The sequence below is a fragment of the Microplitis mediator genome, chromosome 5 (genome assembly GCF_029852145.1).
Source record: "Microplitis mediator isolate UGA2020A chromosome 5, iyMicMedi2.1, whole genome shotgun sequence".
Classification (NCBI taxonomy): Eukaryota; Metazoa; Arthropoda; class Insecta; order Hymenoptera; family Braconidae; genus Microplitis; species Microplitis mediator.
In genome coordinates this window covers 8,608,904-8,635,750 of record NC_079973.1, presented here as the reverse complement: position 1 = coordinate 8,635,750, position 26,847 = coordinate 8,608,904, and the positions used below count along the sequence as shown (strand labels likewise).

Here is a 26,847-nt window from a genome sequence, read left to right as displayed (position 1 = left end):
GGCAATGTACTAGCTCTACTAGATTAATGTTTATGACAAATATGCAAATTTATGCAATTTAATATTAAACATCTATCTATCAACGAGGTACAGTAACCATTTCTATCTTTTTTTTCCGTGTGCCAACATGGAAAATAAAAAAAAATGAATTTTTTTGTCACTTCTTTGCTTACCCAAGGCAAAACGGTTAACGCGCGCAACCTTGCTGAGATAAAAAGGGATCACTCAAAGAGTGAGAAGAAATAAAAAAATTTTTTTAATTTAATTTTAACTTAATTCTGTAAGTCATACATTTACTCTCTAAATAATTACGTACCATTGGTAAAAATACTTTACACGTAATTTTCACGTTTTTTTTTTTTTTTTTTTTTCGATAAAAAACCATGAAAAATTCAATTCACATAATTAATTTATTTTTGTACACACAATTTTTTTTTTAACTCCATTTAGTTTTACGTCGTGTTTAATCTTCCTTAGATTCCTCGTATATGAATAGAAATTTTCTCTTTTCATAGCAGTGTACTGTCAATTGAAAGGATTCAACACTCGGCTAAAAAGGATCTGAAAAGTGTCTGAACATATTTGAGATAGTTAAAGTAAAAGCCTCATAATCTATTGCAGATAGTTACAAACTACTCTGTATATGTTTTTAGTTGGTGTAAATTTTCATCACGGTAGAATTTAGTGGTTCATAATATCCTTCTAAAACTATATATAATTATATATAAACTTTTTAATTTAACGTAATTGTATTTTCGCATTAATGATAATAAAATTGTTTAAAATTTAATTACTTTTAAAAAAACTTGAGTTTAAATACATTAAAGATTTATAACATACTTAATGCTAATAAATATCTAAATATGGAAAATATATCGACAAACCAAGCTAAATTTTAGCACGACAAATTTATTTCATAACCTAACTATGTGTTTACTTGATATACTTTTTCTTTGAAAACTCATTATAACACGATGGGGTAACGGAAGTGAGTTAGTAATTTGCCGTCAAACCTTCGATGCTTATATTCGTTCAGAAAAGTCACACTTGTAGTTAACTTTATATTAACTTTTGAGATATTGAAGTGAGTGATTTGTAACTGTATGTTACACACAGCATCTATGGCCAAGTTTGATTAAACTATTACTTACATTTATACATATGTATGTCGATATGTACTCACCTATCTATATAACATATCCTATACAAAGTACTTTACTGCGTAAATGAGTGAACGATATTCCAAAAGTTGCTCGCGTGGCAAACAACCGGATGTCTGCCTCGAGCTAATTAACTACCGCGTTGTAAACAACGTGTAATATCCCAATTTACCTTGTGACCCGGGAAATTTGATCGTAATGCTGCGATAGAGAGTATCACGCACCTTCAGCCATTATCAGTCGATCCCTTCATTAAATTCCATATCAATGTATGCATATTTATAATAAAGTATGGTAATATATGTATACAAAAGAATAAGTAAAAATCAGTTGTTTAAAAGGTATAGTAAGTAAAAAAAAAAAATTTATTATTTTAATTTAAACTATCACAATTGTATGAAGAATATTTTATACATAAGTTAAAATATAAGATACATTTATAATCACACTTTGTCATGAATTAATTTTTTTTCTCTTTTTAATCATTTTTTCTTTACATTAATATTAATTAAGTTTTATGATGTTTATTACCTAAGTACAAAGTTAAACTTTAAACTTATTGAAAGTAAAGCGTATACTTGAGTATCAATATCAATTATTCCAGTCAGTGATGCAAATTAAAACGGAAGTTTAATAATTATATTACATTGTTAAGTCCATCATTATCGTCATCATCATCATCATCATCGTCCTGAATAATCTTCATCCTCTTGGCTTATCATCTTAAAAGTAAACCCCATCAAAGAGTAATACTGTTTTTCTATCTGTTGACTATAACTAAATCAATAAATATGACCCAATTATATTTCTGTCCTAATTTTGACTTGATATTTTTAACTATTTATGAATTTGCACATTATATATTACATATATTAAGTTGTTACTTTAAGGAGGTGTTATAGTTATTTTTTTTCCCTCTGATCGTAGCGTAAAAAGTGACATAAAGACACATGCTGAAAAATGATAATGAAATCGATTATTCAAATGTATTACAAACTTATGTAATTAATGCTAAAACTTCTGTAATCATTAATAAATTATATGATATGAATAAACGATTACTTTAGCGAACTTACGTATTAACATTGCGCCAATTCCCATGAACGCACTGAGACATTCAAATTCGAGAAGAACTGGAAATACGAGGTTTCCGACAATACTTGCTAAATTTCCGGTATTTGTGATAAAACTGACAGCCGTTGTTCTAAACATTATATCGAATTATTTATTGAGTTAAGAGTTTAATATATGTTGTAAGTTTATTTACTATAGATAGGTTTAATAGGTAATTAAAATTCAAAAGCAAACACAAAAGATGTAAAGATCGGAAAGATGAGTTATTATATAGTTATCAAAAGCATCGATGTAGAGGGTATTACCTTAACGGTATGGGAATGACGTCGGCATTAGCCGCGATAACTATGTTAGCCGTTATTCGGCCCGTTACAACAATAGATGCTGATAGGGTCAACATTAAAGGTACAAGTTGTGCCCAATTAGTTCCAAAACTGCTGAATATTGCGATCAAGTAACTAATAACTAAATAAAATAAAACATTATTATGATAATAACAATATTCTATGCAGATTAAGTTATATAATTCAAAGCCAATTAGATTGATTTTCATGGTTTTTAGTTTTTTGGTAACATTTCGGAAAAAAAATTTATACATGTGTGTATGTGTGTGAGTACGTATGTGCGCCTACTCTTGTGTGTGTCTAAGCATGTGTTACACGTGTATGTGCGTGCGTGTGTCTGTGTGTGTGCGTATGTGTGTGTGCGTGTAGACAAAAATATATATCACCGTCGTTGATTCTCAATTCCACTAATAATCATTACACCGGCATACAAAAAAAAATTGTCTGTACACCGAGCGCCACCTATCTACGGGCATGTTTTTCGACTCGCTGAATACGAATTTCAAGTCAGTTTAGGCCGTCCAGCCTTCAATTTCGAGTAAATTGCAAAAAACCCCAAATTATAGCGAAAATTCGATGTGTTGGCAAGAAAAAAAATTTTTAGATCTAAGACAAGCATAATTTTCATGTATTTTGATCTGTTAAATACTAATTTCGATCGTACGTTAATCATAAACCGTTTTAAATCTAAAAAAAATTGTAAAAAATCATAAAAAATTGCAAAAATCGAAGAAAATTGGAATTATCTTGGCATTAAAAATTTTGTGGACCCGGATTGACGAAGATTTTCATGTAATTTAATCTGCTTGATCTGATTCTGCAATAAATTTGGCCCATAGTCCCCTCAAACATTCATAAAACTGCAAAAAACCGATAAAATAGCAGAAAATTGCTGCTGAAAATATGGAAAAAAATCTTTTAAACACAAGTAAATAAATTTCTTGTATATTTTATTAACAAAATACAAAGTACAAATAAAGGCAAAGGTGAAAAAAGAGGTATTTACGTCGTAGATCATTTGAGAATGAAACAGTACAATACCCTCGAAAAACCGTTAAAAATTCAATTTGTGTACATTCTTGGAACTTGATCTTGTATTTTAGAAATAAAAAATACAAGAAATTTGTTTAATTTTGTTTAAAAGATTTTTTTCCATTCTTTCAGCAGCAATTTTCTGCTATTTTATCGATTTTTTAAAATTTTATGAATGTTTGAGGAGACTATGGGCCAAATTTATTGCAGAATCAGATCAAGCAGATTAAATTACATGAAAATCTTCGTCAATCCGGGTCCACAAAATTTTTTGTACCAAGATAATCCCAATTTTCTTCGATTTTTGCTATTTTTGATGATTTTTTACAATTTTTTTAGATTTAAAACGGTTTATGATTAACGTACGATCGAAATTAGTATTTAACAGATCAAAATACATGAAAATTATGTTTGCCTTAGATCTCAAAATTTTTTTTCTTGCCAAAACATCGAATTTTCGCTATGTTTTGGGGTTTTTTGCAATTTACTCGAAATTGAAGGCTGGGCGGCCTAAACTGACCTGAAATTCGTATTCAGCGGGTCGAAAAACATGCCCGTAGATAGGTGGCGCCCGGTGTACAGACAAGTTTTTTTTTTGTGTGCCGGTGTTTTTATACTTACTACGAATCTGAGATTATTCCTGTGACTGCAACAGGAATGGACCTGTAGTTGCAACAGGATTATTCCTGTGGCTGCCACAGGTTATTCCTGTTGCAGCCACAAACTCATGCTACAGGAACGTTTCTGTTGCAGCAATATTTCTTTTTTTTCTGTGTACCGTTAATTTCTCTTCTTGTATTATTAATACCGATTCAAATTACATAATATTAATAATAATGATTAATTAAATGATAAATTACCAAACTTACTCAAAACAGTTTTTTTTCGCAGTCTAGTGGTATAAAATAGGCTAACAAGGAATGAAAATCCAACGGCGGAAGCAGCAATAATACTTGAATTGATATATACGCTTGGATTTATGTACCACTGAAATAAAATAAAATTTAATAGAGTAGTGAAATAACGTATAATGATGCATTCAGTTCGGCGGATATTATTTATGTAGAACAATACAATAGACGATACGAAAATGCTTATGAACAAATGAGAGATGGTGGATTCAATGTTAACTGCATTTACAGTACCGACATATTACCCGAATGCAGGTGTGATTTGCATAGAAAGTCTCATTCGGTAGACCCGGGGGAATCACGCCAGGAATCAAGTACTCGCATATCGTTGGATTGCCACGGGCAGGATCCCACAGAGAGTAGTCAAAGTTGTTGATTATGATGAACATGTGCGGTACCCAAAGCCGCAAAGTGTTGAATCTGTTGATGTATTTGATATTTAATATTTTAACTTTTTAAAATTATCTTTAGTCTTTAAATTTATTTCTTTAATTCAAAATTTTTAAATACATTAACTTCTGTAATTTATTCATATATATATGTATATTAGGTTGAGCCAAAAAAACCAACCTATCGAATTTATGTCTTAAAAAGGACCTATATATCGAGAAAAAAATTCTCCCATTGGGCAAAATTTTTAGCTCAATTTTAAAAGGTGTCGGTAGCCATTTGAAATTTCCCATTTAAATAACATGCGAAAAAATTTTTTTTAATTAAAAATATTATAACTTTTGAACCATGTGAGACAAAAATTCGGATCTGGAATAATCTTATAGGGCATTAAATTCCTCTAAAAAAAGTCCTGGGAGTCGAATTTGTAAACTTGATATTTCGTATACTAACAGGCTATCATAGTCTAGAGTAAACAGAATCGTACAAATTTAAGGCTTTATTTGAATTTTCCAAGTACTTTTCTTTTATTGTGATTGATAACAAAATATTATTTGTTACAACGTGGATATTGTTTGTGATTTCATTGCACTACATGTAGAACAAAGTATTGATATTTTTAATAGTAAAGTCTTAAATTTGTATGATTCTGTTTGCTCTAGACTTTGATGGCCTGTTAGTATACAAAATATCAAGTTTACAAATTCGACTCCCGGGACTTTTTTTAAAAAAATTTAATGCCATACAAAAATATTCTAGAGCCGAATTTTTATCTCACACGGTTCAAAAGTTATGATATTTTTAATCAAAACAAATTTTTTTGCGTGTTATTTAAATGGGAAATTTTAAATTGCTACCGACACCATTTAAAATTGAGCTAAAAATTTTGCCCAATGGGAGAATTTTTTTCTCGATATATAGGTCCTTTTTAAGACATAAATTCGATAGGTTGGTTTTTTTTGGCTCACCCTAATGTATATATGTATATTAGACTGGGCCAAAAAAATCGACTATTTTTTTTTTAAATACTGTGAAAAGATTATTTGGAATGACAAAAAAAAATTATTGTGAAAATTTGAGTTCTTAATTTTGATATTAAGAGGTGTATCATCGCAATTTTTGAATGAGCGGGTTTTTGTTTCATAACTCTTAAACAATCGAGATAAACGAAATAGACTTGAATAAATTTCTTGTAGGAAATTTAATGCTCTACAAAAAAGGTCTGATTGAAATTTTTTTTCAGGTGAACCGTTTCTTTATAATCATGCCTTAAACATTGGTATGATTTTACAATTTGATTGTTCAACTTTAAAATTTTGTAATTAATGTAAAAATCAGTTTCCGAAAAAAAGCCAATGAAATTTTCGAAGACAATTAAATGCTCTACAAAAAAAGTCTCTTAACAATTTTTGCTAAATTCACTCCTTTAAAAGTTATTCGAGGTTATTAAAGTCGTTTTGACTCAACTTCAACTTTGAATAACTTTCGAAGGGATTTTAGTTCAAGCTCCAATAACTTTTGAACAGATGGATTTATCAAAAAATGATAAGAGACTTTTTTTGTAGAGCATTTAATTGCCTACAAACACTTGTCACGACCTTATCTGTACAATGAGCCGTTGCCGAGATATAAAATTCCAAATTAAAAACTTTTTTTTATTCCATGTTATTTAAATGGGAAATCAAAAATCACGAAGCGCCCCCTCTTAATATTAATTTTAAGGGCTCAAACTTTATCAGATTTTTTTTTTCATCATCTTTAACGATATTTTCACGGTAACTAAAGAAAAAAAAATTAGTTGTTTTTTTTGGCCCACCCTAATATATATGAAGAAAAAAAAAATACATATTTTTCCAAGAATACACATTGTCTGATAATGTTTTTCTTTATTAATTATCATTAAGTTTTTATCATAAAAAATAAATCATGATTTATTGAAAATAAACAAAGTCACGTTTGAAAATCAAACCACGCCTTTATGTTGAATAATTATTTTCATTAAGATTTAAGTTTACATAATTTCTGATGATCGATGTAATTATATACTTTTAATTAACAAGCTTATCACAATTATTCCTATCATGAAAAAAATATAAAATATATGTGAAGCCTTTGTTCTGAACATCTTATTGGTTCTACACAGAGTAAAAATATCCTCAATAATATAAATTAAAATAGTGAAACTTCAAATTCCTATTTCTAATTCTTTGGAATTCCAAACATCTCAATAACCAATCAGTTTTATGAAAAATTGTAAAATACCTTTTTTACAGAAAATTCAATGTACTACAAAAAATGTTTATTAAAATATTTTGAAAAATTCAATATTTTTAGAAAAACAACCACAATTTTTTTTGATAATTTTTCAACTTCTGACGAAAAATTTCCGCTTAATTTATTGAAATAAATAAATTTGCAATCGATTTATTATTTATAATGATAAAACTATTAAATTTTAATTGAAAATTTCTTGACTTGAAAAAAATACAGTGTATTATATGAAAAAAATCATTGTTTCGTTTTGTTTTATCATAATCAATTTTTAGTAGATTTAGTAGACCCTGTATTTGAAATTTATGCCGGAAGCTTACCCATTGAGAATTAAAATATCAAATGAGAAAACATACTTACGAAAGCATACTGCAAAATTGTAGTAAGTTAATTATTAAAAAATGTCCCAAATATGGTGGTTTAAATAATTCTTTTATATCATCCCAAGTATCATGAATTTTTTTAAGTTTCGATTCTTCAGTTATTTCATTAAGTTTTTTCGAAGGTTGCTGTAAATATTTTATCTAAAAAAACAAGTTATTATTAGAAAAATTTAGCAATATTTTAATGATCTTTTGATGATAATTTATCGCTACATCAACTTTCACTTTGATAAGTGAAAATTATTTTATCAATATTCTATAAATAAATAAATTATAAAGTTGAATTATTAAATTTTATAAATAAATGAAATTTTACCGGATACGTGTCAATCGGCAGTCTATTGTTGATTATATAAATACGTCTAAATAAATCATAAGCCCTTGGCAGATATCCATTTTCCATAAGCATTTTAGGAGTTTCCGGAAGAAAACTCAGTACCAAAAAGCCAAGGATAGATGGAATACAGCATGAGAAGTAATAAAGTCTCCAAGCAGTAAATTCTCGATCAAAGAGAATAAATGTCCATTGAAGTGGCGTTACATTAAAAGCCAATACTATGGAAAAAAAAAAAATGTTATTTATTAAAAAAACAAGTATCAACTCACCTACAATAAATATACCTAGTATTAATATTATAGAATTTTCTAGATTTTATAACTGCTTGTTTGAAATTGAAAGTCTTGCATAATAAAATATATTAGAATGTATAAATATTGATAAAGAATGAAGCAATGAAAAAATTCTTGACATTGAATTAAATAATTCTAGTTGCGACGAGAGGCAAACCAGTTTTATGTACAGCATTTATTTAAATGCTTATGAATGATATGAAACGTATCTATTTAATATACATATACTAAATGTATGTAAATAATTAATAATTAATAATAAAATCCATGAAAACTATAATAATGATCTGACGAGGTATGGCCAGATCAAGTCAGATAAAATCATATCTGGTTCGATAGTGAATATAGGCCTGATCATGTCTGAACATTTAACGTCAGATCTAATTATATGTGCTACGTTTTTTTCTGATAGTAGTTCAGATTACCTCATATATTTTCGGATCTGACTAAATATGGTCATATCTGTTCCGATAAGGTTATACATACATACATATATCTGGCCAGATTGAAACATATATGACAATCACCCGGGTCAAAAATAAAACTTGATTTAGACCTAGTCTCGATTTAAGACGACCAAGTCTAAATCGAGTTTTATTTTTAACCCGGGGAGAAGTAAGCACGTGACAAGAAAAAAATCTAGATCTAACGAAATAAATTCAATATCTGATCAAATATGACCTTATCTCGACGGAAAGAAAATTATGGAAATGGTTCCCAAAATTCTATAAAATTTTTTCCTATACCAACATAGGAATTATGACCATAAATTACGGGAGCAGTTCCTATAATTACAGGAATGGTTCCTACAATTATAGGAACAGTTCTTATAATTATGGGAATGCTACCCATAGCATTATAGGGATGGATCCTATACTTATTGGAATGGTTCCTATAATTTATAGGAGTTGTTCCTACACGGGAAAAAATTTACTGTTGCTGCAACAGGAGGCATTCATGTTGCAGCAACAAGAAAAAATCCTGTTGTAGCAACAGAATTTTCCTGCAGCTGCGACAGGAGGCAGCCACGTTGCAGCAACAGGATTTCCTCCTGAATGCCTCCTGTTGCAGTAACAGTAAATTTTTTTCCGTGTATAAAAGTATGGGAACTATTCCGATAATATTATAGGAATGGTTCCCATAATGCTATTGGGATGGTTCCCATACTATTATAGGAACCATTTTTCTAATGTTATGGTAATGGTTCCCATACCATCATGAAAAAATTAATTTAAAGAAAAGTGTGGTAATCACTTCTATAATACACAGAAATATTGTTAAATATAAAGATAAATATTCAAACATTGAAAAAAAAAAAATTGTATTTGGCAAAAACATTAAAATTTTTAACAAAAATTTTTTTTTTTAACAAATTTAGTGTCGAAGAAGCTTTATTTAAATCTCTCCATATCATGAGGGAAATTTCCACACTATTTTGCAAAAAAAAAAATTTTATGATATTATGGGAACCACCCCTATAATAGTATGGGTACAATTTCTATACCACTATGGGAAATATTGCCATAATGCATGACAAAAGTTTCCATAATTTTATTTCCGTGTCGTTAGATTTTATTCTTCTTTACGGGAAAGATGAATATTTACGGGAAAGATGAATATTTATTGGTTTATATAATTATATAATTCTAGTAATAATTTTTACCTGCTGGAATAATAAATCCTGCATTGTATAAAAGGCCGGACCAAGTAATAAATTTAGCTCGATATTTATTTGGTTGAAATTCACTGAGATAAGGAATAAGAAGTGTAAACGGCCCACTAACACTATAATAAATATTAGCTTTGTAATAAAAAGTAACACTTATGTTTTAAATTACTTTAGCAAATTGAGTGTTATCATTAAAATAATTGTTTGCTTATGGTAAATATTAAATACTTACATAGTGCCAGTTATGAATTTAAGAATTATAAAAATGTAATATGAATCAATGACACTGCAAAGTATATTACACAATGCATCAATCAATAGACCAAAAAGCATTAATGTTCGTTTGGGAAAACGATCTGATACAAAACCCCAAAATAACGGGGTAAACATCATTCCTGAAAATAAATAATTTTTTTTTCTCATTTTTAATTCCTTGGAAAAATATTCTAGATCTACATAGATCTAATTTTTAAAATTTTTTTATCAAATCTAAAAAAGGCAAATCATAAAAATGTAAAAATTAAAACTTTAATTTCAAAATAAATTTTGGGGCCTTAGAAAAAAAAAATTTCAAATAATTTTGTGTCAAAAAAGATCTATATTATTGGATGTAGATTAGACTGATTCAAAAAATCGACTATTTTTTTTTATCAGGGACACGCACTGAAAAGTTTCAATAGGATAAAAAAAGGCGCCAGTCAAAATTTGAGCGCTTAAAATTAATATTAAGTACTCCTTGATTGCGATTTTCTATTTTCTATTTAAATAATATGAGGAAAAAAGTTTTTAAGTTTGAAATTTTAAATCTCCGTAATGACGTATCATACAAATAAGCCCATATAGTTCCATAGGAAATTTAACGTTCTACAAAAAAGTACTCTTATGGTTTTTTTAATAAATCCATCTCTTCAAAAGTTATTTAAGCTTTAATTCCAATTTATAGTGAATTTCGAGATCTTTTTACTCTCACAGCAAAACAATCAGACTTATCACAAAATGTTATAGGACCTTTTTTGTAGAAAATTTTATTTACTACAAATTACCATGAGCAAAGTTTTTTGAAATTTCGCATTGTTTTCTAGTTTTTACCGTTTTAATGTCAAGATCTCAAAATCGATTCAAACCCTTTTTTTTCAGATCTTGACATAAAAATGGTAATAACTAGAAAACACTGCGAAATTTCGAATAACTTCATCTGAAATAATTTGTGGGAAATAAAATTATCTACAAAAAAGGTCTCATAAAATTTTCGGATAAGTCTGATAGTTTCACTGTGAAAGTAAGAAGATCTCAAAATTTACTATAAATTTGACTTCAAGCTTAAATAATTTTTCTTGAGTACTTTTTTGTAGAGCATCAAATTTCCTACGTAATTATATCCTCGGCTTATTTGTACAATATGTCATTACGGAAATACAAAATTTCAAACTTAAAATTTTTTTTCCATGTTATTTAAACGGGAATAGAAAATCGCATTCAGGGAGTACTTAATATTAATTTTAAGGACTCAAATTTTCACTGGCGTCTTCTTTCATTCTACTGAAACTTTTCAGTGTGTGTCCTTAATAAAAAAAAAATAGTCGATTATTTTTAATCAGTCTAATGTAGATCGATGGATGGCAAAAAATTTGAAAGAAATTAGATCTACTTCGATCTCATCAGACCTCGTTAGATCTGAATAATGTTTTATTCGGTAATTATAATTATTATTAGATCAAAATTATATCAATCTTTTGGTATAATTGATGTGATCTTGATTACGTTAATTGATTTCAAGAGTATATACTTTATCTATAAAATTTATGTACCGATATATACAGCGCTGCAGAGTAAACCTTTACGAATAAATGTTAATTCAAGTTCGCATTCTGCTGAAGCCAAGATAAATGCTGAAGACGTCATATCAAAAGCGCTAGCCCAACCCACTGGGATCAATGCCAACATCAGGAAAATATTAAACGCACCGAAACCTATTTGTTTAAATCATTTGAAATGTATACACATATTTTATAATTATAATTATTTTTTGGTTTATTATCATGTGTTACTAGATATTTTTATTCTACTCACCAGTCGCTGAGAGAGCTGTTTCAAAATCTGCACTTGGTTCCTTAACTTCATTGTCTGAATATTCAATAGACCAAAATAATAATTAACAATTATTTTTTCTTGTTTTATAATAATAATAATAATAATAATAATAATAACAAGCAACCCACAGTCACACGTGACTGCCCGAGTATCACTACCAAATTTAGTAAGTTTGATTTTCTCGTTTATTAAGGTCTTAACAATTTACTTTCAAATGTTTTCATTAATTCGCGAACCAATCGATTTCAAAAATTGTGTTAATTATAGGATTTGAAAAAAATTCTACACGATCAAATTTTTTTTGCAAGTCGTCGATACTTTTTTTTTTCCAATATATATCAACTACGATGAAAAATACAAAAAACTGATTAAATTTCGTGGGTTTACCACAAGGCTGTTGTCTTTTATTGATACGAAAAAAATTCAGTATCTAATCTCAGAATTTTTTTTAATTTTTATGCCCGTAATTTTATAAAATCATTAATTATTATCATAGAGACATGGCATAGACTAAATTTTTCTTATTCTCTCTTAATAATATAGATATAAGATATATATTCAGTGATATTTAGCTATATTCAGTGATAGAACAATTAAAGTATTAATTTATTTATTTAGAGAAGATGAATACGATCGTCTTTTTTTTGCGCTTAATTTAAATGTATTGCGAATAATGTAAATAACTTTGTTTCACTCAATACTTGGCAATAAAAAAGAGTTTAAAGTATGAAAAGGCACTAATTCGAGTTAAGACCTTTCTAACGATACTAAATTTTTCAAAATTAACTTAATTTATTATATAGATATGGCCGGAACAAAATTTTTCTTATTCTCTTAATAACAAAGATAATAATAATAATAATAATAGTAATAATAATTAATAATTGTTTTTTTATTGAAAAAAAAAACAAAAAAAAGAAATGCATCAAGAAAAGTTTTCAATGCGTTTATATGCCATTAGAAAACGTGGTACTTGAAATTTTCTAACCTAGTAGATCACACAAAATTTATAATTTAATTAATTAATAAATGTTTATTATTAAAAAAAAAAAATTGTATTTCATCAATTACAAAGATCGTTATCAAATTTATTTGTCGAACACTTTGGTTTTATAAATGAATTTTTGTTTATAATAAAATTTGAACTGATTAATTAAAAAATTTATAATTTAAAAAAAATAAATTCTTACCATTATTAACTTGTATAGTACTAACAGAACACCGTAAATTTTTATTAACCATGTTTCACAGATGATATTAAAACTCACACTAAATCAAATAGTTATCGGCCTTATATTATGATATCACTTTATTATGATATTAATTACTAATCTGAATGTAATCACTGTATTTTATTATAGTTCTAATTTTATTAAATAGTCTTATGAGTATATATTACTAAGAAGTGAAGAAGAAAGGTAGAATTTGGTATAAATAAATATAACACACGTCACAATACATTTTGTACAATATTATCACAAATAAAAGTCAATAAAAACATTCAAATCTTGTGATTTATATTTTATTTTATAATAAACATGACTATTAATTGGAGCAGTTCTTAATCACATGTGTTCATTCACGAGGTGACAAGTCAACTGGCGAGTTGTAAATACTAAACTTTTCTTGCCAGAGTATAATAGAGAACGCTCACTAATAAAAAAACGGGTTAACTGATTCGTTGGCTCTCAAACACGTGACAATATTGGCTGCTACGTATATTTATTTTGAATTTATTTATCTATTATCGTACATTCTTAAATCATTAGACTCGTGTTAATAGTCATTAAAATTACAAAATACTTCATTAACTAGAATAATCAGTTGAGATATCATTTTGTAGATAACAATTAATTAACGTACATATTCATAAGCAAATCATCATATATATATTATTTTTTCATTTAACCATACGCAGCAGCTTCTTCAATACCTATTTTATTTAAATGACATTCCATTTAAAGAAATAAGAGAATAATCGAGATTTCTTAGCAGCCTTGGAAAGATTATCAGACATTCTCATGAGAATATTTTATCGATAAGGAAATGTCTAAGAAATTGATTATTTTTACATATATATATGTATACGAATTTGTAGATAATGTCAATATGAAAAACTTCGTTGATTCTTTTAAAGCATTCTTAGTATATGTGACTTTGAATTGTATACAGCGCTTGCGTGAGCTATAATTGAAACAGCTCAGATCATTATCGTGACATAAATAAAATGCGTATGTATATATATAGGAGAAGAGTGGACAAAACGAGACCGGTTAGAAAATAATAATATATGGGTTTTCGTGGATACAAATGCGCTAGATTTTCTTTTAACTTCTCGTTAAGAAATTTAAAAATTTTTTAAAAGAAGGGAAATTATTGGTTTCGGTTCGATTTTCGATAACCGAGTTTTCAACTGTATATGTACGTATTTATAACTTTTGAACGGAGTAACCGATTTCGATCTTTGAGGTGGTATTCGACGCGGCTTATTAGTTCCTCTCATATATGAATAATGAAGCTTAATAAGTATAGTCTGCTCGGAGTTATTTGAAAAATGAAATTTTTTAAAAAACGTTTTTCAAATAACTTCTAACTTGTTCCATGGATTGATTCCTAAATCTAATCAGCTCTTGAGCTCTTCCAAGATTGAGCGTGTTCAGAGGAGATTTCTTAAATTTTTGTGCTGGAAGAGGACAGGTCAGAATCCACCGCGTGGTGTTTCTGACATTGCTCTATGTGATGAAAATAAGTTTATATGCTGCAAGAAAAGCGCCTGTGTGCTGAAGTCTCTTTTTCGGCTAAATTTTTTAACAACATGATAGACTGCTCTCAGCTCCTATGTTTTGTTTTGGAGTAACCATGTTTAACCGAAGGAACCCGGTTCCTCTGTATATACCTCAAGCTACTACTAACCTGGCACAGTCAGCGCCAATATTTCGGATCTCTGTCTCTGTTAACCGTTTCTGTGAGCGGGAACGATTGCTTGACATAATGGACAGTCCTACGGGCTTATCAAATGCATTACTTGACAAAATAGTAACTTCACTGTGCTAAATCTATTATTATGTATGTGTTTAAGGAAAAATTAATAATTTTATTTTGTTATTATTTTTTTACTATACAATATTGCAATATTAAAAATTATATTTACTTCTATTCGGAGGCACATCTTCTGCCCGCAAATATATTTTTGTTTTTTGTATATTTATGTAAAAGTAACCCTGTAATTGGCTATGGCTGTTGGGTTTATTGCTAAATAAATAAATAAACAAACTCTATGCCGTGCCAAATGCCACCTCGATCATCAAAATTGAATTATTTGTTCAGAAGAAATCGTTAATGCAAACATTTCAAAAAAGTGTGTTTTTCGATTAAAATGAAAAACATTGAATTGATTGTTTTCGAAAATTTTTGAGCGTTAGAGGCTAAAAAATTGTGCCGAATGCCACCTCAAATACCAAAATCGGTCTATTAGTTCGAAAGATATTATCGACGATGAAATATTTAAAAAATGACGATTGTCCTTATTTTTTAAGGATAACTCCCTGCTTAATATATCAATGGTACTCAAAATTAAACCAAGTCTACTATTTTGTAATCTCTTTCAATCGCTACAGACTTTATTGCAATTGTTTCGTTAGTTTAAATAATACTATCGAAAAAATATTTTTAAAAATCATTGTTTTTTTACACTTTTCTCGAATGTTTCACATTTTGTCGCACCGATCAGGTCCAAAACTCATTTAAATAAATAAATAACTATGCACTCTGCATTCATTTAGCAAATTTTTTAAAGTGTAGGCTTTAAACGCCCCATCAGGAACTTCGTTCCAAAAATTGTAATACTTCTAGTAGTTACAAAAATCCAAAGTAGCAAGAAAGAATTTAAAAAACAAATCAATGTTTAAGGCACGGTTACAAGGAACAGCTCGTTTTACGTCAATTTACTAAGATAGATTTTTTGTAGGGAATTTAATTTACTTTAAGATTATACATTGCTCAAATTTTTTAGATATATAGTTTACGAGTTTTGGTAAAAAATAAAATTTCCGTCAAAAAACTAATAGTCGTAACGATACACCTCTTAATATCAATTTTAAGGGCTCAAACTTGCACATTAATTTTTTTTGGTCATAAAGAATAATATTTTTACAGTATCGGAAAAAAAAAAAATAGGCGATTTTTTTGGCCCAGTCTAGTATGTATGTATGTACGTACGTACGTACGTACATATGTAAGTATCTGTAACTTTTGAGCGGATGAACCGATTTCGATCGTAAAGATGGCATTCGACACGACTTGTTAATATCTAAAAGCTGTGAAAAATTGAGCTTGATTGGTAGGGCTCGTTTGGAGATATTCAAAAAATAAAATTGTTTCAAAAATGTTTTTTTTTTATAACTTTTAAAGTGCTCAATGGATTGATTTAAAAATTCAATCAGCTCTAAAACTTTCTAAGCCGCATCGAATGCCACCTCAACCATCAAAATCGGTTCATTCGTTCAAGAGAAACCGTTGTCGAAAGAATTAAAAAAATTTTTTTTTTTTAGTATTTTTGAAATTTCTCAAAAACGACTTCATAAGTCATTGCTAAAATCTGATCAGCATTAAAACTCAATAGAACACGTCGATTGTCACCATAACCGTCTCAATCTGTCAATTCGTCTGAGAGATATCGTTGGAGAAAAAATGGTAAACAAAGTTTTTTTTCGAAAACAACGGCATACAAAAGTATTTTCGAGCTCGAAAAGCTCGAAAATGTATTCACAACAATTTTTTTGAGCTCAAGGAGCTCAAAAACAGCGGGAAGTTTTGGGGCTGGCCCGCAGGGTCAACCGATAGATCGATTTTTGCTTTAATTTTTAATGATATGATCCTCTTAAAATTATCAATACTTGAATAAAATCCGCATTCTATATTTAACCCTTTAGATTGAACAACTCATCAAGAAATTTCCCAGGTCAAAAAATTAACTTGAAATTGGCGTAATTTTAAAAATTGAAAATAAACCGTCCTGCTAGACAAACCGGTAAGTAAGCCAGTTTAATCTAAAACAAGGTGAATTCGCCTTGATTTAGACTCAACTGGCTTACTTTGTCACGATTTTAGACGACCAAGTCTACATCAAGTTTTATTTTTAACCTGGAAAAGCAAGTCAAGTTTAAGTTTTTTCTTTTAATAAATGAAAAACACATTTCAAGATATGAAAACACATTTTGACTTGCTTTTGATTAAGATGTCTTACTTAGTACCGATTTACGCCAACCAAGTCAAATTAAAGTCACGTTTTCTTGGTTTTGACTTAGATGACTTAAATTTAAGTTATTTAAGTCAAATCCAAGTCAATGTGACTTTAATTTGACCTAAATTTCTAAGTTACAAAAATCATATTGTAGTTAAAAATGTAAGTGTAGCAGAAATCAAGTTAACTAAGTTAAATGCAAGTCAAAAAAATTATAGCAGTCAAAATCAAGTTATTTCTTTGACCCGGATTACAACATGACTTTTGCCATGATTTACGGCATGATTAAAGATTCTTCATTGAAGAGGAATACATGGAAATAGGAATACTATATAATTATTTGTATCATAGCACACAGGAACTAAACAAGATATTTAACTGGTTATTAATGCAACTGATGTGTTTGTTGATCATACAACTCGAAGATGAAAGAAGCCCGAGTCGAAATTTAAATCGTAGATTGCACGTACTAGACGTTGAAAACGTAAATTCAACCTTTGAAAACGTAATTAGCGGTAAAAACGTATTTTAGACGTAGTTGACGTACGAAAACGTAAATAAGACTTGCGTAATCGTAGATTTAGGAGATAAATCTATTGATGGCTCGTGAGTTAGTTTAGAGAGTATAGAGTCTAGAGTTATCTCTTGCAAGGCTCCAAAATAATTTTCAAAAGCTGCTGAAAATTTTAATTTCTTGTTTCCCAGCTTCTAAGTAGTCTGTAAGACCCAACGGAGCATAAGAAATTAGCCATCAGTAGAGTACTGTCTCACAAGGCCCAAAATATACCACAGCTGTTGAGAATTTTTATTTTTGGTCTTCTAGCTACTAGGTAGTCTGTAAGACCCAAAAGAGAAAATTTCTATTTCTCGTCTTCTGACTGCTAGACATGTATTTTTGCCAATGAAATGTTTCCGATATAGTTTAAGTTTTTTAATTGCAAGTTTTGAAAGGTTATATCTACGATTACGTATGTCATTTACGTTTTCATACGTCAACTACATCTAAAATACGTTTTTACGGCTATTTACGTCTTCAAAGGTTGAATTTATGTTTTCAACGTTTAGTACGTTCAATCTACGATTTAAATTTTGACTCGAGACATTAGATTAATAAAAGTAAAATTTAATTACGTCCATTAAATTTACCTAAGTATATCGCAACCTCCCAGTCTAGTTACCTCATGAATAAAACTTAAAACCTATTATTAACCTTCCATTGTTCACGTATTTTTCAGTGTCTCGGTCCTTATAAGTTAAGTATACCTAGTGTTGAATGAAGGAATCCCTCAGCGAAACTAATGAATAGTTTGACATTTGAAAGTGTCTCGTTGACAATGCGACTGAAAGAAAAATAGATAATTGATAACGATGAAAATAAATAAATCAATGACTGTTGAGATGAAAAAAAAAATAAATAAATAATCTAACAAAAATTAATATTATATCTTTATCGTTTTAAATATATGATATTAAATTTTATAATTAAAATTTTTTATCTTAACTTATATTTCAATAATTATTGCCGATCTATTTTATCTTCTAAAAATAATATTAAAATATTTATATGTAAAGATTTAATTTATTATTTATTTTTTTAATTTTACTGACTCATTGAACTGAGATGAAATCAAACGAAATTGTTTGACACGTGGCCTAGCAACTGTATGTACGTGTTATACAGTTCAACAGTTCAAAGCTTACTTTACTGCTTATACTGCTGTGCTGGTACTTTCAGCATTTCAACATGTCACAAACGAGACTTTCTATCTATACTACACTTTACTCTAAACCGAACATTCGGGCTGTGTGTGAGACAGTAACACGGGTACCTATACAGAAGAGCTTTCGAAAGTTACACGACAAACAGCTACTGGGTTGTAGCCCTGACAATCAAAGCCGCCGTGGTTACTGTAGAAATAAGAGAAAACAAAAGATAAGTTGACGAGAAAATTTTTAAATGGTACGTCGAAATACATAAAGAAAAATAAAAACACTCTTCTTCATATGAACACATATTTTATTTTTACTTTTTTAGCTTGAAAGTAAATATGTTATAATTTTATAAAAGTATTTGTTTTCATTTTTAACAAATTACACTTTTCTTCTTGATAAAAGCAGACTTCCGATGAAAAAAGATTTTATACAATTGTATAGAATTATATATCAATTATATATGGACGATATATAATTATACATAGACTATATATAATTGGATAGAAAAAATGGCCCGATCCAATTGTATACAATTTGTATAGAAATTGTATACAATTCTATACAAGTTGTATACAATTCTATATAATTATATACAATTCTATATATTGCAATTATATAGAATTGTATATAATTATATAGAATTGTAGATAATTTGTATAAAATTGTATATAATTATATAGACTTGTATACAATTTGTATAGAATTGTATACAATTTCTATACAGTTGTATACAATTGGATCGGGCCATTTTTTGTATATAATTTTATACAATTGTATAAAATCTTTTTTCATCGGGCTTGTACAAAAATATGTCGATATATAAAGAAGACCAGGATACGACGGCCCCCCAAGCCGCTAATTATATATTTGATTTATTGAAGTACATCTTTCCATAACTGATAACTTTTGTTGGTTTATTTCATGCAACGTAGATGATCCTGATGAAATCTCGAGATCCTTCCGGATGCTTATGCGTTTTTGGAGTCGGAGGACGGGAACAAACACGCAATCCCGCTTTAGCACGTAGTTCGTCAGTTACAGGCCCACAACAAACCTCGGCAACGTGTCTGATTCTAGCACGACCGCAGTCGAGGCTTTCGATGCAGAAATTTGTGATGTTCGGACTAAATTGGCTTGCCTAACTTTTCCTGGCGTAGCATTTAGCAGAATTTGATCCAGTCTCCCCAAAAATATATTCATGACAATTTCCTCTCGAATTTTATGTCCTGAATTTGGACCGCAGGCTGAAGACTGACAAGCAAGTAATTCGACAACGTTTTTGTTGAAAAGGTGTTGTACCAATGTTTGAGTACCGATGTTTGAGTTGTCTGGCAACTGACTCCAGTGTCAATGAACTGAGTCCCGACGTTGACAGCTTGAAGTTTCTTAGTAAATTCCTTTGGGCTTGGCGGTTGGATTTTTGTTATCATCTACTGCTGACTTTGTTGAATCTGCTCACTCAGCTGATGAAGTTGAGCCGTAAGGTTGGTGATCGAGATAAATTCTTGTGCAGTTGGAGGGATTTTCAAGAACTCCGACTGTGACTTGAGATCTGAAATGACGGTTTGAAGGCCCTCTAATCTGTCATCAATACGTTGCATCCACTGAGTGTCAAATCGTGCTAGTACAGATGCTATTGATATTGCTGAAAAACGTTGATTCATAACACGATCAATGCGAGCGTGAAGATTGCAACCCGTCTTTCATGAATTTCGTTAGTGTTTCCAACATTACTGACGCTGGCGTAGTATTTGTACTCTTTTGGTATAGTGCAGATGATGGACGATTAAACTCCAAACTCGGGGTAGTCTGCCATGGCGGTAACGAAAATTGGGATCCAGTAAACCGATTCGGTGACGATGTTGTTGCAGCTATTATTTGTAAAGCTTTTGATGAAGTTGATGGTACAGCTTCAGTAGTAGATGATAACTCAGGTGTGGACGTCGTAATATTTTTTGATGGAGGTGACAATGAATTAGATGATTGGATGACTGGATGAGTTGATGATGCCTCCGTATCAGATACCTCACTCTCTGATTCATGATTCTGAGTTTCAGTATTTGATCCTGTGTCTTCAAATATTGTTACTTTCATGATGTTTGATCTAAAATATATTGAAAATAATCAGTTACGTTTTCGAGACCGTCTTGGAATTTTTCAATCTTTGTGATAATATGTGACAATGTTGTTACCGGCAGTGTCTTTTAGTTCAACTACTAGAGGACTTAAAATATTAGAATCAACGACAGGCCCCGAATATTTTAGTGCTAATTCTGGAACCGGGAAATTTAAATTACATTTATTATTGTATTATTTGACTGGTAAACCTTTAATATAGCCTCGTAATTTCTGTAAGGACCACACAACAGCGAGACATTCTTTCTCAGTTGTTGTATAATTCATTTCTGCTTTATTTAACTTTTGACTTAGATCGATAATTAAATTTTTTCGATGAAACTCTAAATCATACTAAGAATTGAACCCAATCCAGTATTACTGGCATCAGTATACAAGCGATATGGCAAGTCTGGTCGTGGTAATGATAATGTTGCAGCTTTTAACAAAGCCTCTTTAGTTTCTGCAAAAGCTTTTTCTTCAACTTTTGCCCAGTTATATGGGACTCAATACTCGTCAATTTATTCAAGGGTCCTTGAACTTGTGCGACTTAAGATTATTGGAGCTCTTTAGAGATTAACATAGGTTTCAAATTATCGACGATCGGCCAAAATCTTCAGAGATGTTCTAAGATCTATTCCAAACTATAAATCTAGTATAAATAAATAATCAGGTATGAAATTTTTTACATTTAAATTTAATCAATTTATGTGAATGTAAAATATTGGGCACTCTGAATACATTAACTATATCTGGAAGAGTTGATGGAACAATAAACTGGGTTGTTATAGAGTTGATGCACTCCAAAGTCAAGTAGAAAATTTGCACACCACCAATTGATAACCTTTGTTGGCCATCTATTTTTAGATGCATGAACCATTTCAATATTAAATATACAAGAGATCCTGGAAAATCCAAAGTACACAAGAAATATTATTAAGATTAAAAAAAAAGTCTTATTCAAACTTTTCCCGAGTTGATTCAATATTTATTAAAGATTTGTTTGTATTTTATCTTATTTATTTTTTCGTTTTATATGTTATACCGTTGAGATTCACATCATTGAGAGCATTGGGAGTTTTGATTCGTTGAGATACCCGCACCATTGCTCGTTAGCCATTGAGTTAACGGCGTGGATATACAGTTTGAAAACTTTATCCCCCTCCTTGTTCAACATCGTATTGCTTTAGAGTTTTGTGTACTGGATATACACGCCTCTGGACGTTGATCTCACTGTTTGCCACCAGCCAATTACTCGCTCTATGCTATACTACATCTCTTATCACGGAGTTTGTATATATATATATAAGTTGAAACCACGAAAAATTCAATTTGTCTTTAAAGCAATCGCTGAATAAGCAGAAGAAGGAAAATCGAAGAGTGAGAAAGAAGAAATGACAAAGTTTATAAATTGATTTATAGTTTTTCTTCCCATCTTTATGTATATGTACCCATATATATATATATATATATATATATATATATATATATATATATATATATATATATATGAATTAATGAATACAGTATAAAATGGCATTAAAAGAATAGCCCGTGGGCAATTCATCTGCTCTGTACAATGAAGCATGTATTCTAAAATTTATCTCTTTGATGAACAATTGGAGAGGAAGCAATCGTAGAAAACTCATAGGTTTTCATTTTGTCGGAATAGTCACGCCCGCGGGCAAGAGTCGAGATAATTGGCAAGGATGCGTTTTCGTGCTTTCACGGACTCTCATATGATCTACAGCATACATATATATATATATATATATATATATATATATATATATATCATCCTATATATGTAGGTATATAATTTGAGCAGCTAACGATTGCATTAGCGTTTGGCCATTGTTTGTGAGACAGCTCATAAAATAAAAGGATAACTCTGTAATCTATCCACCATATTGTATCATTGTATATAATCAACGTAATTTCAGTTGGAGTATTATTAAAGTGTCGAGTACCATATATACATCGTTAACTATTGTTTCTTGTTTTTGTTATTATTGTTGAATTTTCCATTGAATTTAACATAAATATTATCTTAGAGTTCTTTTCCTCATTACTTTAGTAAACAAAAATTAAATTATTCTTCATTCTGTATACAGTGTTTATTTTGAATATGCTGGCACTCTATCAATTTATGGAAATTTACTGTCCAGACAGACAGTGTTGCAATAAGGCAGAGAAGGGTATAAATGTATATGAGATCTATCCTACCATCAAACGCTAATGATACAAAGTTAATTTTGTTCCGCTACACAGAGCTGTACATAGTATGTCTGCTGATGCTGATACTGTTGAACTGAAATCGTGTTCTATATAAATGTATATATACATTTTCCTTTGAATTTTCGGCATGCTCATTTGCAACAAGCTCAACCACAAGCATCATTCAAGCTGATGTACGTGTATACACGTAGAACTCGTTGGTGAAGAATTGAAACGAAACATAACTACACCAGGAGTTGTTTACTCGATCACTTGCTCAACAATTACTTCCACACTCACTTTACTATGCAATACAAGTTTCAACATGTCTTTACAACCTAGCACTTGCAGCTGTCGTTTTGAATAGAGCTATTCGGGTAAATTCTAAGTTTCATCTGATGTTGATACTTGAATCCTTTTTTTTATTGTCATTTATACGAATTTCATTACTACGTATAATAATCTTTTAAATAATTATCAATTCAATTTTTTCATGTACACGAAGAGAAATTTATATAAACTACTTTGTAAAAAATCACCGGGGTAAGTCCAAACGGTGTAGGTGTTAAAATTATCGGTGTTAAATTTACCCCTGAAAGCGGTGTGAAAATAACGCCGTCACCGGTGTAAATATTCTAGGCCGGTGTTAAAATAACGCCGCCACCGGTGTAAATATTCTAGACCGGTGTTAAAATAACGCCGCCGCCGGTGTAGATATTCTTTACCAGTGTTAAAATATTTTACTTTGTGAATATTTTTACTTACTCGATCACTATACTTGTTAATAAATGATATTCTTTATTAATTTTCATAAAGAACTGACATTTTTTGTGTTTTATAATCTTTAAAGTTAATAATTCAAGCGGACGCAGTTTACCCTGCTTTTACACCGGTTACCCCGCCTTTACACCGATTTTACTCCGCTTTTACACCGGTTACCCCGATTTAACACCGGTATTTTTAACACCGGTGTAGTTTTATTTTAACACCGGGCGGAGTTAAAATGATTCCATTTTTAACACCGCTCTTTTTACAGTGTAGTAACTAAATTATATATGCTTAATTCTTCTAATAGAATGATATTTATATAAAACAAATCTTGTTAGAAACACAGAATTGACCTGGAGTTCTACATCTACATATTGAAAAACAAAATAGAGTTTCTCATTTCAAGCTATGCGTTCACATCCATAGAAAAGTTTTCTATGCTGCGGGCTGCAGTGCTAACCCACTTATTAGGCGTCATCCTCAAAACTCCACAGTGGTCGGAAGAGCAAAGCAACCATATAACAAGTATTTTTTTATCATCATTTTCACAATATAAAACGAGAGATATGAGCAGGTATATTATTTGCCTCGAGGTGTTGGTTGTATCTTTTCTATACTACTTCGAATCCACAACGACCGTTTGTGCGGAAAATTTTCTAACATCTATAAAAATATGTTTTCCCGCACAGCTTCTGTTTTTGTTGATTTATTTGTTTTTATTCTCACAAATTTTATTTTATTTCATAGAAATTATATTTTCAATAGTTTGGTAATTCTAATTATTTATACTGACATCTATTTATTCTTTATACTTCATCAGTGTCAAATAAGTTGTAATTAAAAATATGATGATTAATCGTATACAATCAAACGAATAAACCGAATTTGATGGTTGCATCTTTTTTCAGTACTCTGAAGTTACTTCAATGCAGGCTTTAAAAGAAAAAAAAGTAGTCGATTTTTTTAATCAGGTTAATATAGATATTAGACTGTTTCAATTTAAGCAACTATTTTTTTTTTTTTTTTGAAGAACTTTGAAAAATCGAAAGGGTATCTTAAAATATGGTGTCAGTCAAAATTTGAGTTCTTAATATTGATATTTAGAGGTGGCTGTTGATAATTTTTGATTTTTCATTTAGTCACATGGTAAATAAGACGTAAATAAATCTACAAAAAAGATCTTATGACATTTTATGATGTCCGGTAGTTTCGTCGGAAAAGTAAAAAGATTTCTAAATTTACTCTAACTTGACTTTAAGCTCCAATAGCTTTTGAACAGATCGATATATCAAAATATGATAAGAGACTTTTTTTGTAGATCATTCGATTTCCGACAAATAATGGTATTGAAAATTTCTGAATTCTCATTAGTTGTCATGATATAAATTCAGAACCAGCAAATACAAGTTCTTCGAATTGTATTAAACTTTGTCGTCAGATATCTTGTGAATAGTTGAATTTATGCAAAAATAGTAAAAGACCTTTTTTGTAGATCAGTAAATTTTCTACAAAATGTACAATTAATTAATGTAACGGGACCTAAGTCCGCCTCCGCCGACCGGAAGCCGATACCTCACCCTTTTGGGCATACTCGCGTTGCGTGTGGTCCCTATTTTTAGCACTACCATATATTATAAAAGCGAAATGTGAGCATAAGCTCACATTAACTTACCCATTAGGCATGCATTGCATGTGGGTGTCTCACCAACAACCACCACGAGTCCGACCTCATTTGGACCCATACACTCCTCCCATCTCTGGTCGAAGTGGGGCTTGGAATGGATCCCCCATGGTACCAGACTTCAGCTCTGGTGAACTGCTTGCTTAGGTTTAGTGGTGGGGTGCGCAAGTTCTTCCCCAACCCATAAGGGCTACCTCCACTTAGGAATATAATCACTATGATCCCAGAACTCGCCATTATAAGCACTTGCCCTCATTCATCACTTAGTGATCTCTAATCTGCGAGCTTTTTGTGGTCGCCATGATGTTTTAAGGCACAAAATGGCGGGGGATCCCACTCGCCACTACAAAATGTACAAAGAGAGATTTTTTGTATCTTGATTTTTTCGGAAGTTATGTATTATTTACCATGTTACTAAATAAAAAATCGAAAATTATCAACAGCCACCTCTAAATATCAATATTAAGAACTCAAATTTTGACTGTCACCATATTTTAAGATACCCTTTCGAGTTTTCAAAGTTCTTCAAAAAAAAAAAAAATAGTTGCTTAAGTTGAAACAGTCTAATATATATATGCATGTATACAGATAAGGTGGATTATAGTAGATGATGGAAACACTTTAGTGAGAGAGTAATTTGCCTCTTTTGTGTACTTACTGCGAACACCGTCAGTTTTGACCAAGGACCCTTTGCTCTGACAAACAATCTGTCTGTGGCTCGTTAGAGCAAGCTGACTCAACGCGAAGACGAGTCCTTGAGTCTAGCTAAAAAAATCGACTACTTGGCAATCTTGTGGTTGCCAGGTGTAGCTTGATGTCAACTCATATTGAACAACAGCCTGATATACTTCTAAGGAAACTAAAAATAAATTCAATATTAAATTAATTTGAAGAGAATTTTTTATTAAAAACGATCTTTCATGTTGAGGCAAAAAAGCCACCATCATGAAATTAGTCAAAGTATTTTTCGTTATTACGTTAAATGGTTTACATTACTTATCAACAAAAAAACAACATATAAGTAATTAATTGAACGCATCAAAATAAAAATCTGTCTATCGGTTGACCCTGCGGGCCAGCCCCAAAACTTCCCGCTGTTTTCGAGCTCCTTGAGCTCGAAAACATTGTTGTGGATGCATTTTCGAGCTCTTCGAGC

The 26,847-nt window shown here is 30.2% G+C and overlaps 1 protein-coding gene across 2 annotated transcripts; it reads right to left on the bottom strand.

Annotated features, from left to right (window-relative positions):
• Positions 1-1,526: 1,526 nt before the first annotated feature.
• On the bottom strand, positions 1,527-13,567 carry LOC130668383 (synaptic vesicle glycoprotein 2B-like). Of its 2 annotated transcripts, XM_057470651.1 has the most exons (13): positions 13,146-13,567; positions 11,935-11,988; positions 11,673-11,834; positions 10,097-10,259; positions 9,859-9,980; positions 7,882-8,120; positions 7,543-7,706; positions 4,767-4,941; positions 4,480-4,597; positions 2,540-2,699; positions 2,237-2,364; positions 2,028-2,113; positions 1,527-1,937 (listed from the first exon to the last, which is right to left on the bottom strand). In XM_057470651.1, exons 1-12 carry the CDS (start codon positions 13,195-13,197, stop codon positions 2,046-2,048), a joined length of 1,605 nt encoding a protein of 534 aa, XP_057326634.1. In that variant the 5' UTR covers positions 13,198-13,567; the 3' UTR covers positions 1,527-1,937; positions 2,028-2,045. The 2 variants fall into 2 exon arrangements, with proteins under 2 accessions (XP_057326634.1, XP_057326632.1); XM_057470649.1 differs by having other exon boundaries at positions 1,529-2,113.
• Positions 13,568-26,847: the final 13,280 nt, after the last annotated feature.

Coding starts and splice junctions, on each gene's coding strand:
- LOC130668383 (XM_057470651.1), bottom strand. CDS start 13,197: ATGGTTAATAAAAATTTACGGTGTTCTGTTAGTACTATACAAGTTAAT. Junction 8,121..9,858: donor AGGATTTATTATTCCAGCAG/GTAAAAATTATT, acceptor TTTTTTCCATAG/TATTGGCTTTTAATGTAACG. Junction 2,365..2,539: donor GTCATTCCCATACCGTTAAG/GTAATACCCTCT, acceptor TATAATGTTTAG/AACAACGGCTGTCAGTTTTA.